This window comes from Kryptolebias marmoratus, linkage group LG3 (assembly GCF_001649575.2).
Source record: "Kryptolebias marmoratus isolate JLee-2015 linkage group LG3, ASM164957v2, whole genome shotgun sequence".
NCBI lineage: Eukaryota > Metazoa > Chordata > Actinopteri > Cyprinodontiformes > Rivulidae > Kryptolebias > Kryptolebias marmoratus.
This window is the reverse complement of record NC_051432.1, coordinates 24,124,119-24,141,347: the sequence shown is the minus strand read 5'-3', so window position 1 is coordinate 24,141,347 and position 17,229 is coordinate 24,124,119. Positions and strand designations below refer to the sequence as shown.

General features: G+C 40.5%; 1 protein-coding gene across 3 annotated transcripts in view; it reads left to right on the top strand.

Moving 5' to 3' along the window:
* Window positions 1-1,293: 1,293 nt before the first annotated feature.
* The window catches only part of ccdc88aa (coiled-coil domain containing 88Aa), a 22,455-nt gene continuing 6,519 nt past the window's right edge, over window positions 1,294-17,229 (top strand). For 2 of the 3 annotated variants that reach the window (XM_017416827.3, XM_017416823.3), the window contains exons 1-24: window positions 1,294-1,598; window positions 1,672-1,763; window positions 3,373-3,478; window positions 4,827-4,896; window positions 5,695-5,753; window positions 5,822-5,905; window positions 6,014-6,154; window positions 6,249-6,427; window positions 7,928-8,009; window positions 9,082-9,240; window positions 9,400-9,546; window positions 9,807-9,951; window positions 11,193-11,801; window positions 11,899-12,104; window positions 12,215-12,409; window positions 12,764-12,885; window positions 12,970-13,111; window positions 13,193-13,372; window positions 14,055-14,216; window positions 14,361-14,638; window positions 15,145-15,288; window positions 15,378-15,564; window positions 15,717-15,862; window positions 16,402-16,494. In XM_017416827.3, coding sequence (XP_017272316.1) covers window positions 1,536-1,598; window positions 1,672-1,763; window positions 3,373-3,478; window positions 4,827-4,896; window positions 5,695-5,753; window positions 5,822-5,905; window positions 6,014-6,154; window positions 6,249-6,427; window positions 7,928-8,009; window positions 9,082-9,240; window positions 9,400-9,546; window positions 9,807-9,951; window positions 11,193-11,801; window positions 11,899-12,104; window positions 12,215-12,409; window positions 12,764-12,885; window positions 12,970-13,111; window positions 13,193-13,372; window positions 14,055-14,216; window positions 14,361-14,638; window positions 15,145-15,288; window positions 15,378-15,564; window positions 15,717-15,862; window positions 16,402-16,494 — 3,791 coding nt within the window. In that variant the 5' untranslated portion in view covers window positions 1,294-1,535. The remainder of the gene's footprint in view (window positions 1,599-1,671; window positions 1,764-3,372; window positions 3,479-4,826; window positions 4,897-5,694; window positions 5,754-5,821; window positions 5,906-6,013; window positions 6,155-6,248; window positions 6,428-7,927; window positions 8,010-9,081; window positions 9,241-9,399; window positions 9,547-9,806; window positions 9,952-11,192; window positions 11,802-11,898; window positions 12,105-12,214; window positions 12,410-12,763; window positions 12,886-12,969; window positions 13,112-13,192; window positions 13,373-14,054; window positions 14,217-14,360; window positions 14,639-15,144; window positions 15,289-15,377; window positions 15,565-15,716; window positions 15,863-16,401; window positions 16,495-17,229) is intronic. The other variant, XM_017416824.3, reaches the window with a different exon arrangement.

The following is a 17,229-nucleotide window of genomic DNA, read 5'->3' as shown; positions in this document are numbered from 1 at the left end:
TTATAGTTAATATTTAGATAAAACAACATGGACTGGTAGTTTGCATTATAATTGGTCTTATGATATTTTTTATATTTATGTTTAAAGTCATACAAATTCACACATGCTCTCAGAACTTTTGAGAAAATTGATCTAAAAGTTCTAAAAAAAAGTTGCTTTAGTAGAATCAGGACCGGGCCCGATGTTGTTTGGAGCCCTGAGGAGAATTTTATCATTAACATCTCTTTAAGTTGTCCTTGCCTCTTTATTTGTGCAATCAACACAGCTAGTTTTATTATGGTGAAACAATAATGAATTCCTTTGATTTAATGGCAGGTTGTGTTTAAGTAACCATGGAAAATTATAAATTATTCTTAGAGCAGCAAAAATTAACCCATTAGGATTAGTAAATTATTTATTTTGTGGCTTGTTAAGCATTTCTGGGTTCCTCTGTTGGCCTGAAGACCTTAAAAGTGTTTCTTATGCTGCTTATGTGTCGGCCCAGCTATAAGTAAAATGGATCGACACAAAGTAGCACGTTTTTTATTCAATACATAAAATCTATTTTTTTATTTATTTCAAGAAATGGATATTTTCTTATCAAAACAGAAGAGATTTAGAATTTATTCTAATTTTATTTGTGTGTGTATTTTATATTTTTTGAACTATAGATGTTTATTTGTGTGCTTGTTAAATTGAGACTCAGTTAATAGGTTGTGCCCACTTCTCACCACCAGGTGGCGCTGTTGTATCCTTACAGCAGCCATTTAGCAGCCGAAGTTTAGTTGAGAGAGATTCACGCTTAGAGGATTTCTGACAAGGGGTTTATTTTCCATTTTAGACCCAGTTTGCGTTCAAAAACAAAACAATATATTCCAAGGGCAGCCCAGGAGAAAATATTTTGTTGTGAGGGGAAAAAAAAATCCGTATTCTTTAGATTTAAATGATGAAATTGAATAATAATATGTTGTTTAGCCTCTTTTTTTCAGCTCGGTTACTAAGTTGTGATTTTAAGTGTCCGCTGATGATCAGGAGGGTGTTTCTGTTGTTGCCATGGTAACAGATTAACGACAGGTTGTACCGTCAGCACTTCCGCCGCAGCAGCAAGCTTCAAAATACAATACTGCTGGAAAACTGGAACATTTCTGTTTAATTCAGTTTAGACTGCATCTATCAGAAAGGAGGTGTGTTTATTTTGCATATGTTTACATTTATTTTTCATGTTATTATTTTCTGGGTAAACTTCATCCGTAGCTCTCTGTGTGAGACGCAGGGAGGAGGAGGAGGAGGAAGAGGAGGGAGGAGGGTTTCTGTTGATGCCTTTGCAGCAAATGAGCCGACAGGATGAGTGTTTCTGTGGACCCAATGCGGAGATGTTTGGACGCTAACTTTGAGCTTTTTTTCTGACTGAGAAAAGCGATCCGGGACGAAATCTGTAACTTTGCACTGCTGTCAGGACCGGATCACTTCTGGAACAGGAGGCCATTTCTATACTGCACTGTCCTGATTGAAACAGTTTCTGCTGGGACAAATACTCCTCCCGACCTTCGGTAAAGATGGAAAGTGGAGTTTTTCTGCCCTCCCTGGATCACTTCATGCTGAGCCCTCTTGTCACATGGGTGAGTAATTAAGAAACCTCCAGGCTGTGGTTGTAAGATCCCCTCCAACATCCTGCATCTCTCCTGTTATTAGGTGAAGACATTTATTCCAGATGATGGAGGCGTTCATTTGGACTTTTCAGACCTGCTGGATGGGGTGATGCTGAATGAGATAATGGCTCAAATGTAAGTCAGTTTGTTTGTGCGGCCGGCCTGCTGGCATTATGATGCATTTAAACAATAACATTACATTACATTATCACCTGCCAAAGACATGATTCACAAACCACTGCATGGTTTATAATGAACATTTCAGGACAGCTACCGATTACCTTTAGAGTCCAGTTCATGATAGTCGTCACAGCCTGGCTACAACTCTGTCATTTCTCAGCATGAGATGATTTTAGCCTAAAACTGTGGCATGAATAGTGGCAGGTGATTAATTTCGGACCGTAAGCATCATCTCCTCTCTTGTCCCGTTACAGCAGCTACTGTTACAGTTTCATCTCACATTCTTATCCAGGCACCAACAGTGCTGTCATTGTCAGTCTGCAGTAAAGGGGATCTTTGTAGTCAGTATTAGACTTTAAATGTAACTTCCTCATTACTTATAGTTTTCTCAGAAAGTGGTACAATTAACAGGAAAGTTGTGCATTGAGTTTGAGCATCAGCTTGAGGAAAAAACAAGACATCCTCGAACTTAAGGGACATCATAGATGCTACTTAAGAGATTATAATTTGCTTGCCTTCTGTCCTGATGGCTTTACCCCCATCCTTGAGAAACTGACTGATGGCCCACGAGTTTGAGCTTTTATGTAAGAATAAAATTACAGTTTTAATGCAGAATCCCATCTGAATTTGAGGTGTTGCAAAGGAGGAGAGGAAACCGATGTGCTGACATTGCACTTGTGGATAATTCTGTCTAGCCACCCCAAGTGAGCAGCATTAGTTCATCCCACTTATCCCCCTCATGGTCACAATGACCAGCTCCTAATTCAAAAACAACGCCGCGATGAAGAGAGGTGAAGAGGCGGGATAATCTCCTGGCTTGGGAGACCCTCTGGGATTAGGGCCTGCTGTTTAGGGGCAGTCGGACACAGATGGGAGGGAGACAGAGTTAGAAACAGGGCAAACAGAGAGGCAGTTTTATGATGCACAATCCTGTGATGCATTTTATCAGTTGTTGTGTGGGTCTGAATCAAAGGGGTTTAAAATTTGTCTGTTTTTGCCAGCGAATCTTGCCGAGCAAAAGTAAAATCTGACCTACATGTAACGTCACTGTGGTCGATGAGTTGTCAGAGTTTGATGGGTCATCTCCGGACTCCACTGGAGTCTGTCTAACAGACCACCGCTGCTCTGGAGTGGAAAGTATAACGGCATCCCAGTTTAGCTCAAGAACACTTGAGTCTGGAAGAATGATGTCACGCTAAAGTTAGAAATGAATGGCAAACTTTGAGTCAGTACTTGTGAGAATTGTTTGTCTGTTTGTAAATAGGTAAAATGGAAGGTGGGTGTATCAGGGCTGCACGATATATTGAAAATGTATTGATATCACATTATCCGTGTGTTTGATATCAGTATTGCAAAGAATTTAGAATAAGTGCAGACACAAACTGCATGTTAAAAAGCACAAAATGTCCACCGCCAGCACACAGTGTTATGAACATGGTAATGACAGAACATGTGGGTTTATTGTAACTGATACCATCATCGCAATATTCAACACTAATATCGTAACTGCATGTTTTTCTAATATCACGCTGCCCTATTTATTTGTATTGTTTCCTATTTTCAGAAATCTCTCAGCTGCACCTCAAGGTGCAAAAACTGTCAGCAGAGATCCGAGTCAGAGGATCCAGAACCTGAACTTTCTTGTCCAGCAAATCAAGACTTATTATCTGGTGAGTTTTTTTTGTTTTTACGTTCCTTCTCCTGGTTTCTCATCCATGTAATGTGTTTGTGCACATGGTTTGTGCAACTTGTGTCGCAGCAAATCAGCCAGTACTTCTTAAGATGTGTGGCCTAAATATGGGAACATCTGTGCACGTTCGAGCACGGCAGAAAGTAAAGCTGCAGTCAGAGCCACAGACAAGACAGAGCTTTGTCACGACTCACAAAAACGTTGATGCTAAAACCTTGATTTGTCTGTTTCAGAGGTTTAAGCATAAGCATCAGAAATATGCCTAATGAAGTACTGTACATCTAGAACAACTTCAGAAATAAATGCTGCTGTTTATTTTTGTTTTTTTATGCTCAGTTTAAGATTTATTCATTATATGTGTTGCTGAGAGGCAAAGCTAACTTTAACTTCGAGCTAAGTGGTTGTTTAACGAGGACCGCTTTCATCATATTGGCAGTAAATCTGTACAATAAATACATTTTGATGATTTGGATCTGAGACTTCCCTGTAATTTCACATGAAGCAAAGCAAAAAGCAGCAGAAATCCCTGCAAGGTAGAGAAAACAGCAGCATCAGTCGCAGGCAGACGTTGATTAATTCGACCACAGTTTGGAAAAAAAAAAAAAGGAGCCGGAGTAGACTGAGTTGGCAAAACGTCTTGCAGAAGATGCTGCAGAGGCAGATCGGGATCGATCAGCTGGTGTCCTGAGTTTGGACGAATGTTATTGGGTGGCCTGCCAAGTGTGTGTGAACATTTCTTAAAGCTAACATGATAAATGCAGGTGTGTTGTTTAGCGTTAACCACTGCATTACTTTAACCTTATTAGGATGTGATTGATTTGCACCGAACACAAAGCGCAGCTGATGCTGATGAAACTGTATTTCTAATAAAACCTTTTGTTTTGATGGTGTAACTTAAACAGTCAAACAAACCTGGGACTGTAACAGCTAACTGGACCGTTCTGCATCAAATGCTAAATGAATAGCAATTGTCACTCGAACTCTGCCATTAGGATTCCTCGCACACGCTCGCCAGCAGTTACACATGCTGTGCACACATCCACGGATTCAAGCTACCTATGGCCCTGAAACTAGGCTTCACTTTTGGGAAGTCTTAGCTCGGCACCAGGGAAACAGACTGCACCCTTTAGCACACATTTGTTGGCATCTTATCTATACATGTGTTTTGCAAGCTACCATGTTTTCTCACAGAAACACGCACACCAACATCCACTGAAGTGCTTTGGCTGGACTTCAAGAAGTTTTTTCTCTCGTCTCTGTTTCACTTTAGCCAAAATGTGCTTACCTTTATTAATATCACCTATCTCTTCTGTTTCTCCTTTCTGTAGGATCATCTGAGACAGTTAATCATGATTCCTTTGCCAGACGTGTTGCTGCTCAGCAGCACTCCTTACTGTGGTAGGCCTTTTAAAACCAGCTCACAGTATTATCTTCCTCTGTCAAGTTAGTGTACAGCTGAAAGTATATAGTGCACAAAAAGAGTTTGTTGGGTTTTTTTGTCTGTTGCTGCAAAATGTTATATACTGGACAGAAAAAAATCCAGGTTTTATTTTTAACTGCAAGTAGAGAAACTGTATTTTTAAAATTCAATGTGAGTGCTGAATGACTTTTTTAACTTTGCTGAAGAAGTTAAAACTTAGTTGTTAAAGCTAAAAAATAGCAAACTGTTTGCTAAAACCCAAAGTAGTAAAACATTACCTAAAAGTAGCATAAGGTTAGCTAAAAGTTAAAAATGTCAAAAGGATAGCTAAATGCTATATATATATATAAATATTTATATGTTATATAAATATTTTGAAAGGTATAAAAGCCATAGCACCCATCTCCTGAACGAGCTGAACGTTTTGATATGCAAAGGGATAAATAAAATAGCACAAAATATGCAAATGAAAACATAAAAACTCTAGAAAAAAGCAGAAATGTGAACTTGCTGAACTTAGTCACTGTAGTTTCATTTTCTTGACAAAAAGGCATTTTTGGATTTAAGCTTAAAAGTGTCCCAGTGTCAGTATTTTCTCTTTGTGAGACTGCTATCAGTCTGATAACTCTAACGCTTGTGATGGCAAGGCTTCAGCAGATCATGACCTAAATTTACCAACTACAACACTGATCAGTCTGACTTTATGACAGCAGCCCTTCTGATTTTATTCTGAGGATCCACCACAGTTAATTCAAGTTTTCTCCTTTTTTTTTTAGAACAAAGTCTGGACGAAATGAAGAAGCTTTTGCTGTTGCTGTTGGGGTGTGCAGTCCAGGTAGATCACATTTTTGCTTTCACGTCATTATTACTGCATGTTTTGTGCTGATGTTGTCTTGTTGGCAGTGTGAGAAGAAAGAAGAGTACATTGAGAGGATCCAGACGCTCAACTTTGAGACGAAAGCTGCAATAGCTGCTCACATTCAGGAGGTATCAGACTGTACTGACGCTACACTGCGGTGCTGTTATGGTATCATTGTGTTTGTGGAGTTTCACTCATTCCCCACAGAGCTGATTGCTCTTCCCGATGTTTTAAAGCTCACCCACAGTCAGGAGAACGTGTTGGATCTGCAGTGGTTGGAGTCTGACGAAATGCACCCAGAAGACATGGAGACAGTTTTGAGGAACATGGCCACACTCCTGCAACAGCTCATGGACCAGAGAGACGCACATCTGGAGGTTCAGTTTCAGCTTATTAGTGTTTATCAGCATCGTCAAATAACTTCATCAGTTTCTCATCACCTGTTGCGGTTTTATTCATTCTTCTCTGCAGACTATTGCAGATCTAATGCAGGAAAAAGAAGGAGTTGTTACCTTGCTCGGTAGCCCCTCCACCCCACAGTCTGACAGCTTTTCTCCCAGCATGCAACAGCAGCAGACAGGGACTCAGCAACACCTGGCGGTGGAGCTGGCTGACTCCAAGGCGAAGATCAGACGTCTCAGACAAGAACTGTAAGAACGCAAAACAGGAATGAGATTTATTATTCTTTGATTTACAGGAATAGGCTTCAAATTTAAGGTATGTTGTGTACATTTAATGGACTAGAATAGTTTCATATTGACAACAGAATGAAATTAAAATATTCTGTAGACGTTAAAAGCCAAATAAGGCTTATAAAAATATCTTACTTATAAATGAAAATATGACCATAAAACTAATAATAAGAAATTACACAAAAATACTACTATAAAATAAAGTTTCTTTCTAATCAATTTTTTTTCACTAAGAAATAAAAATAAAATACCTAACTTTTTAACTCACTTTATCTGTTAAACTCATATTCTCAGAATATTTTTTGTTGATTCTTTTAAGTTTATAAACCATAATGTCACAGTAAACATTTAAAAAAGTTGTATTGAGATAAATACTGTATATGTTGTAGGCCCATGCTGTCCCATTTCAATTCAACTCTATATTATTTAAGTGACATAAGAGTATATAAAATAATTATATTTTAAATTAGAGTTTGTTTGTAATTACTCAGGACTGATCTCCATACCATTCAGTTTTTTTATTTGTGTTTGATAATTATTAAACTATTATACATTTCTTCAAAATTCAAATAAAACAAAATGCAACATAAAGGAGTGCCAACATGTCCATGTTGAATGACGTGAGCTGCTTTTCTGAAATGTGTTTTTTGTGGAAGTTGCTATAATTTGGTCACTTCAAATGTAAAGTTCTGAGAAATCCTAAAGTAATTACAGACTTTCTCATCACATACAGAGATATACCTATTTCTGTATATCTCATCTCTCATACCAGATATCGAGTAAACAGACTTCTTGTCTTTTTCGCTGTTTTATTATGTTTTGATTGATTCACGTTGTAAAAAAAGTTCGATCCTGTGGACTCTTCCTCTCTGGAGCTGACAGTAGAGAGTGAATGAGAGGCAGTGAGAGAGATGATCCAGGATAAGAGATGCCCTGCAGAATTTGGCCCAGATTGTTGTCTGCTTGGCAGGTTTCACTGCTGTGCACCACCACTGACCCACATTTGCTCTGCATTTCACCACAGACACACACACACACACATACATGCATTAACCCTGATCCAATCAGGTCTCAGCTCCATTGCTGCTCTCCAGCCAGTCATCCGGGTGTTTTATCCTTTCTTGTTGGAAGAATAAAACATCCTGATTCACAAACCGTTGCCTTTAAGCAGTTTGATACAAAGACATCAGTCAGGGCTTAACTCTGCACTTTTTATGGTCTGGTCTATTTAAAAATATCTTGAATGTCCTGACAGTAACACACATCTATCAGCAGTGTATGGGAAAGAGGATAAAACAGTTTTTGATGAGTTTTGTGTTTGAAATTTTACTTTATATTTAGAAATGTGCATCTTTTGTATTGAATGTTTGTGGCAGCAGCCCTGACAGCCTTCTCCTTTTGAATTTTTCTTTGACACCAACATCTGACTGTGTCTCTGCACCGATCATACAACCAAAGAGAGGAGAAGAGTGAACAGATGCTCGACTGCAGACATGAGCTGGAGAACATGGAGACAGAACTGAAGAGGATTCAGCAGGAGGTACAAAGACAGAAACAAAGTTTTACTAAAAAAGTTGACTTCCAGCTTCTTACTCAGACTACTAACATAAATAAATATTTTTTCTGCAATTACTAATGACAAACTCAATCTCTGAGCATTCACTAAGATAAAACTAAAGCAAAAATATTCCCTTTTTTAAATCTTGTACTTCAGATGGTCACATCAGTTAGTCTGATTCATATCATTTCAGTAACCAGCGCTTTACTTTTTATGTTTATAGCGCTCCATTGTCAATAAATCAAGAGTAGATAGCCAACATCAGCTGACTATCAAAGGGTCAGCATGCGTCATACCAGCAGCATACCAGCTGAGAGTAATGAGCAACCACTGCAGAATCGATCAGCATCTCTACATCAAGTTTAGTACATCCCCTTCTGGGTGTTTTTCTGACCTGCTGGTGATGAGACAGAATGTTGATTTAAGGCTCTTCTCCTTTGGGGGATTTTGTTAAACCAGAAATCCACATTCATCTTTTTTTGCATTATATTTTTATTATTCTTACACATAATATTATTTATGATTATCGCCTAAAAATAAACATGTCACATTTCACTTTAATACAATTTAAGTATGTGTCAGATCAGACTGTAATGGGATGTGGACATAATCTTTATGATGTGTTTACCTTTAATTGTCACTGTTTAGCTCATGAGTGATAATGACTACTGAGGTCACATGGAACATCTTGTACAAATCCAAAGAAATGCAACTTTTTTCTTTCTGCCAACTCTTGATATTAATAATGCTTAAACAATTTTAAACCAAGCCAGTCAACCCTGCCAACAACACACAGAACATTTATTTAAGAGTTTTGCTAATAACTGATGTTCCACTTCAAAACAAGACTGACAAGAGCTGTCAGCCTAAAGCAAAATCCCAGTGTTGAGTTGTGAAACCAAATAAGTGAGACAAAAATTAGTTTGTTTTTTTAAAACAAATGGGTGTTTTATCTGTGTATGTAATAATAATTTGTGCACAAATTAAATTATTAATGTATTGAGAGGCACTTGAAGGGAATGAAAAGACATGTTGCTTTGTAAACCTGAACTAGAACTCCCAGCTGCTCGTGGACGCACGCGCCGCCCGCACCTATCGCGACGAGCTCGACGCCCTGCGAGAGCGAGCCATCAGGGCCGACAAGCTGGAGAGTGAAATCGGACGCTACAGGGAGCAGCTGCACAAGATGGAGTTCTACAGAATCAAAGTGGAGGTTGGAGTTTAATATTTTGTTGGGCTTTAGTTTTGGCTAACTGTGATGCAAAGTTAATACGTGCCTTTTGATGCAAAATATACAGATAAAATAATAAGTATTGTCCAGAGTAATTTTCAGCGTTTTTGATGAGCTGTATAAATCTCTTTGGCATGTCAGGAGCTAAAGGAGGACAACAGGGTGCTGCAAGAGACCAAAGAGGTGTTGGAGGATCAGCTGGAAGGCTGGAGAGCTCGAACAGATAAAATCCACCAGCTGGAGAAGCACAGTCTGCTGCTGAAGGCCCGGGTTCATGACATGGAGCAGGTCAGACATGTAAACAAAAGGATGAGTCTTATTTGTTCTTTTCCCACAGAAAAAGACAAAGAAGAGGTTTGTGTTATCACTGGCAGCGAGCTAGAACATGTGGAAAATTAGGAATTTGTTAAACGTTTGTGTAGGTTTAGTAAAACTACAACAGGAAGAAGAGCACAAAGCCAATGATACTTTGTTTTCCTCTTCAGGAGAAGGAAGCAATGTATATATTTGTCCTCATCAAATGATGCTATTTTGTGATTTGGTTTTAGGAGAAAGAGTCTGACATGAGGCGCATCAAGGAGCTGCAGGAGGAGAACCTGGCTCTGTGTTTGGCACAGAGGAGGAGCATGGAGGAATCCCAACACCTGGGCTGGGAGCTGGAGCAGCTCTCCAAGAGCACAGAAGCACCCCACGGTGAGAGCAGCGGGGCTGTTGGAGACTAGTTGGTGATTAAAAATTGTGAGAAAATAGGCAAAGTGTTAGTTGCAATTTCACTGAATTCCAAGTGTTTGCAACTAAGCCATCAGCGAGCTGTATTTTGAAAATCCCAGTCTATTTTTAAGTTCATGGCTTGCAAAAATTGTAAAAAAAAAACAATTCTAGGCCATGCACATTATTTTGTTGCCATGCTCTGCTCACATGCTTCCCGTCTCATCCCTCAGCATTCACCTGAAAAACACCAGCAATGCACTGTGTGTAAACTGATTGCAGGAATAGAAGATAATAAGCAAAATGTTGGCTATTAGTGTGGTTTTGGTGCAGCGCGTGACATCTAACGGCATCACAGACCCGACTGAGGGTGACTCAGAGCTGCTGACTCAGCCTATCAGAATCTGTCCCCCTTTAACTTTATAATAAAAACAACAAACATCTTGAAAATCACAGGAAAAATACGCCATGCTGAGGAGTCCTTCTAACCTGAATCACCTTTATTCTGTTTATTCTCTGTTCATTTCAGAAGTGGCTTTTTGCAGCCTGGCAGAATCTGTGTCCCTCTTTAGTCAGTGTCCCCTTCCCAATTAAAGGAGTAACAAGTCATGATGTGGGGACATGTTAATTAAAACTTGATTGTGAAAAATTCTCAGTACTTTGTTGAGGGGGGTCCAGAATTTGTCAGTGGAAAACTCTCTAACCTCATGTTAAGAACACTTTGCTTTATGAAGAGAATATAATAAAAACAGATTGTCATCTGTGCTGGTAGCTTAAAGGTGTTATTTAGATGCAACACAAAATAATTGTTTGAATTTATGCAACCCAACCAAAAATGTCCAGATTAACACAATCTTGTGTGGTCCCCTTTAACACTCAAACCCCCACAATCACAAATTAAAACAATTATTATTTGGCATACAAGGCGTACAAGATTGTATTATCTGGATATTTTGGTTAGATTTCTTTGATTTGGTGCTTTTGTAGTTTTATCACCTACTCAAAGCCTTTTTAATTCCATTTTTTAAAAGTACACATAAAGATACATTCCTGTTTAGGATGAATTAACAAAATTCATTACACTTTACTCCCCTTAGTTTTAAAAGAGATGATCTTTAGATGGGCCTGGTGCTTCAACACTCTGCTTGCCTTTTATTCTTTACATCTAAAGTTTCCACCTTCTTTGTTGCAAAAAAGTTAAAAGCTGTTGTATATTTTTCCTAAAGGGCAGCAAACTCTGAGCGAAGAGGTCAGTGAGAAAACGCAAAGTCAAATACTGAAGCTGGAAAAAGATAACCAAAGTCTGCTGAGGATCATGGAGGAGCTCAGCAGCACAAAACCCAAATCCGGCCATTGTGTGGTGTGCAGCGCCAATAACTCTACGTCATCAACAGAGGACTCCTCCATGATTCAAACCTCCTGCTCAGTTCTACAAAACCTCACTGATGTGTCCTGCCACAATGGAGACTCGGACTGTTATCAGGAACCCATTACAGAAAATCTGGAGCAGGTCCAGAGTGAGATCTTTCTCACAGATAACCCAGAACTTTATACACAGGCGGGAGGACACTCAGAGGATCATGGCAGTTCAGAACATTTCAACAAGATTTTGTCAGATCTGGATGTTTTACAGAATACTAACAATAAGCTCCATTGCATTGTTGGATCAGATGATCACTCCCACGGTTCAAAGAGCAGCAGTCCTTCTCGTGACATCTTCACAGGTCTGCCAGCATCTTCCTCTTATGTCATCAAGCACTCAAAGCGCCTGGAGGTTAAATGCAGAGATCTGTGCACATCTAATCAGCAGCTACAGACTTCTCTTTACAACACCGGTAGGTCCTGTTGATCGATTAAACATTAAATATATAGATAAATAATTACAGAGGTTACAGAATTGTTTACGTCTTTTACTCTCCTCCGTCTCTTGAGAGCGAAAAGTTCAGCGTCTGGAGGCAGAGGTTCAGGAGCTGGAAGCTGAAAACCAGATCCTGCAGGCGTCCTTGGAAGAACTTCGGATTTCTGCGAGACGCTTGGAGCAGCTGGAAATGGAGAAGCAGAACATGGAGCATGAAACTACTGCTCTAGAAAGAGACAAGAGGCAGCTGGAGAAAGAGAATCGACGGCTCCGGCAGCAGGTAGACAGCTTTGTCTTTACGATGAAAAGTTATTTTTCTAATTTAAGGCTGCATAAAAAACACATTGCTTATTGTTCGAATAACATGTTATGTTTCTTCGTTGGTTCCAGGCTGAAATTCAGGAAGCCAACTTAGACAACCGTAATGTTTCCATGGCTAGTTTGGAAAGAGAGTTTCGTTTCCTACTGCAGGAGGTAGAAGGTTTAAGGGAGACATCAGGGAGGGTCAAATACCTCGAGAACGACAACAGAGAACTGACCAAACAAGCAGCTATCGACCAGAAGACCCTGGAAACCCTCAGGGAGGTGAGGGCAGACTGATTACATTGTATTGTTTTCACCGTAAAGGTGGATTCCTCCCAAATGTACAAGTTTCAGTCTTCCCTGTGTTTTTTTACTTTAAAAGGAGCGCTGTAACACATGACTGATCAGAACTACAAGTTGTCTCTTTACTTCATTTGCATTTATTATGATAGAAAATGAAAAAAGAAATGTAATTTTACAGCATCACCATTAAATCAAATTTCAAACTAGATGTCACAACTAAAAAAGTTCACGACTGAGTATAACCAACCACTTGACAGGCCTAAAGTTCTAGCCATGTTGTAGGTAAGAGCGGGAACCTGTTACATGTAATCGTGGCATATTGTCTGTCTTCAGGAGCTGGTGAGTGAGAAGCTAAAAACCCAGCAGAGAGACAATGAAGTGGAGAGGCTGAGCCATGATCAGGAGATGGAAGTCCTTAACCAGGAGAGTACACCGCAAGAAGGACCAGACAACAGGTGCACACATACTGCTCCGAGCTGTTTGTCTCAATTTAAACACCCAGTGTTTTACATCCAAACCACCTTATTTTATCTTTACAGCAGGTTTAGGATGCTAGAATCAGAGCTGGAGTCATCACTTAAAAACTCCTTGCAAATCAAAGATGAGAAGATAGCAACTCTGGAGGCTCGTCTGCAGGAATCCTCCTCCCTGAACCAGCAGCTGCGTCAGGAGCTGAAGACTGTAAGTCGTGTCAGAAAGTTCGGATCTACAAGTCTGTTAGACGTTTGAGATCCGGGTGTTACAGCCTTCTCCACCACACAGGCGAAGCTGAACTGTGAGGCTTTACAACAGAGGCGGCAGGAGGAGGAGGAGTGGGCAACATCGAGCTTCCATCCTCCAGCAGAGACCAACAGGTCCGTGACCGAGTGGCTGCGGGAAAATCAGGAGGCCACCAAGGAACTGCTGCGGCTCAAAGACCGCCTCATCGAAGTGGAAAGAAACGTAAGTTCACGTTCAGAACAAGAAACTGAATCAAACTGACAATGTGATGCAATGTGTTAGATTTGTTGGCTTGGCAGCTTATCAAAATTTGGTATTTTATAAATAATTAAAGTCCTAGCATTCCTTGAAGGGATGCATAGTGATGCTGCTTTTCATGCCAGAGTTTTAGACTAAGGTCATAACCTGAGAAATGACGACGTTGTAATTGTTTTGGTCAAACCTTGAAAACAGTGTTATGTGCTATCTCATGCAATAACACAAGACAATAAATATAATAAGGCAAAATGTCATGCTCAGAGTATGTGTTGTGAATGGCTCTTAGCTAAAATCACACCAAATTTTAATCTTAATATCTGTAAAATTGACTAAATTTTACAGATATATTCTTCATTTTCTGTTATCTAAGGTCAGTTGGCTGTGGCGGCCATTTTAAATTGGGTTGACTCCAAAAGTTAATCAGCTGTGCATCCAAAGATTACTTTCTGCAAGTTACATTAAAATTTGTCCTGCGCTTCATGACATATTTTGGTAACAGATAGTCACACAAACTTACATACAAGGACAAAAATATTATCATTATTATTATATAACTTTAAAAAAATGAACAAAGGTCACCCATAAGTAAAGTTTATTCATTTTCATTACATCTTAACTCTTTCTTCTTGTTTGTCCTCCTCTGCAGAATGCGACCCTGGAGGCAGAACGCCAGGCTATGCAGGGTCAATTAAAACAGCTGGAAAGTCAGTCTGACAGCCAGCAGGCTCAAATCCTCGCCCTGCAGAGGCAGGCTGCTTCACTGCAGGAGAACAACACAAGCCTGCAGACACACAACGCTAACCTGCAGGTGCCATTTCTAAACTTCCTATTCTCTGCATTTATCTTCAGAAACCAGTTTTAGAACAGTTTCTGGTAATTCTCAACTCACGCCATCTACACCACACAAGCTACCGTATTTATGTTACATTCATTCACTGGCTTTTCTCTGCAGGTGGAGAAGTCAACACTGAACTCTCAGAGCGCCTCCCTCATGGCCCAGAATGCTCAGCTGCAGCAGCAGCAGTCCAGGACTGAAAGTGAGCGAGACAGTGCGGCACGGACACGTGAAGAGCTGCGCAGTGCTCACGAGCAGCTGTTACGAGATCACGAGCGGCTCACGGTTCTGCACGAGCGGCAAGCCATGGAATATGAGGCCCTGATGGGCAAACAAGCCTGTCTGAAAAACGCCCACCGCACACTGGAACTGGAGCACCGCACGTTACAAGACAGGTAGGTGGGACGAGACACAGGGAGGTGTCTTTGATTCCACTGATATTTATGGAAGTCTTAAACGGTTGACATTTTAGTCAATCCCCAGGTAAAAAAAAAAAAACCTTTTCATGTGCATTTATACTGCCCACACTTTAGCAAACACAAAAATGGCAGAAAGTAATTACTGGATGTACCACTGGATGTACATGGACACCTGAAAAACTTTTATTGTCAATTCACGATGGCCACCACAGCCAACTGACCTTAGAGAACCCACAAATGGCTATAACTCAGTGGATATACTGAGCTAAAATTGGTGTGATAATAGCTGAGAGTCATTCACAACACACACTTAAAGCACTAAAAGATCATGTGAGATATCACAGTATTACATGAAATTGCATTTGACTAAAATAACTCCATCATTACTTAATATAAGATGATCCGGTGACAGGCAATATGAATTCCTTCAAGGAATGCTAGGCCTCTAATGCCTTTGTGCATGTTTGTTGGGCTCTTTTTAGGTACAACAGTCTGCTGCAGCAGCGGACCAAGCTCGAGGACCTGGAGAAAACTCTGAAGGAGGAGCAGATGAGGATGACTCTGGAGAAAGAACAGCAACGGACAACAACGGCTGAATGTGTCCGGCTGCGGGATGAGAAAGACTGGTAAGAAAACACAAACATCCACAAACACTGGAGTATACAACCAGGTTATGCTTTGAATGCAGTGTGTTTGTATGTGTGTCTGTTTCAAGGCTCAACCAGACGTACCGACAGCTTCTTAATGACAACGAGGCGCTGACAGAGGATCACAAGCAGCTCAAGAGCCAGCTGAATGAGATGAAGCTGGAGCACACCTGGCTGGAGGCAGACTTTTCCAAACTTAAAAAGGAGTTTCAGGAGCTGGACATAACCTCCACAAAACTCAGCAACCAGTGTGAGGTGAGGGCACGTAGAAAGTTTCTGTGTTCTGGGATCGACTTTCAAACAATATGACGATACAGGGACAAACTCACTTTGGTACTCAACTTGTGATGGTTCATTTACCTGAATATAAAATGTTTATTGTCACATTTATCCCTGATGATTCTTAGTTGCTGGGTCAGTTGAAAGGAAACCTGGAGGAAGAAAATCGCCACCTGCTCGGCCAGATTGAGACGCTGATGTTACAAAATCGCACCTTGTTGGAGCAAAACATGGAAAGCAAGGATATGTTTCATGTTGAAGAGCGGCAGTATATGTAAGGCACATAAAAACAAAGCTGACTTCAATATTTTCTGGATGTACAATATGTTGTTGCATAAAAGAACAATATCACTGTTAATTTGTAACATTACACCAATGGTCACTTACAAGCAACTTATTCTAATTTTTGGTGAACAGTTTTATTTTACCTTTGTTGTGTCAAATTTAATCAGTAAAAGTGCATTTTGATAAAGTAAATTATTCAGAAAAAAACAGGATCAGAAATAGGAGAAGTTAAATTTATGATTCTAATGGAATTGTTTGTTGCACCTTTAACCAGCCCATAAAATAGGAGAGTTCAGTAATTGTTCAATGTAACAGAAAACTACAAAAGTCTTTTTGTATCGTTTTCCTTTTATGATACATTGAGAACAGGACAAATTTGCCCAAACACTGAAATTAACACATTTAGGCACAATGTTTGGGGCCTTCATCCAGCATTATTAAAGGTGTACAGTGATTAAGACACTTAAATAGCTCATATCTTACCAGTGAATCTTTAAATGTATCTTATTTCTTTTTGTGTTTGATCAGTGACAAACTTAATGATTTGAGGAGGCAGAAGGAGAAGTTGGAGGAAAAGATAATGGACCAGTACAGGTTTTATGAACCTTCACCTCCTCGCAGGTATGGAGCCTGTCACAGTGCCATACTTTCTTTTCATACACAATAAGTTTTACATTTAAATTGACCAATCGAAGTTGTACTTTGTGAAAACCAAAGCAAAAGCTGCAAATAAACTGAGATCGATCTATGAGCAAAGACCCTAACCCTAGCCCTGAGCCAAAACGCCCTAACCACATCAACCCTGAAGGGACCCTAACCCTAACCCTGAGCCAAAAGGCCCTAACCCCTTCAACCCTGAGGAGACCCTAACCCTAGCCCTGAGCCAAAACGCCCTAACCACATCAACCCTGAGGAGACCCTAACCCTAGCCCTGGGCCAAAAGGCCCTAACCACATCAACCCTGAAGGGACCCTAACCCTAGCCCTGAGCCAAAAAGCCCTAACCCCTTCAACCCTGAGGAGACCCTAACCCTAGCCCTGGGCCAAAAGGCCCTAACCACGTCAACCCTGAGGAGACCCTAACCCTAGCCCTGAGCCAAAAGGACCCACCCCCTTCAATCCTGAGGAGACTCTAACCCTAGCCCTAAGCCAAAAAGTCAAAACCCCTTCAACCCTGAGGAGACCCTAACTCTAGCCCTGCGCCAAAAGGCCCTAACCCCTTCAACCCTGAGGAGACCCTAACCCTAGCCCTGAGCCAAAACGCCCTAACCACATCACCCCTGAGGAGACCCTAACCCTAGCCCTGAGCCAAAAGGCCCTAACCCCTTCAACCCTGAGGAGACCCTAACCCTAGCCC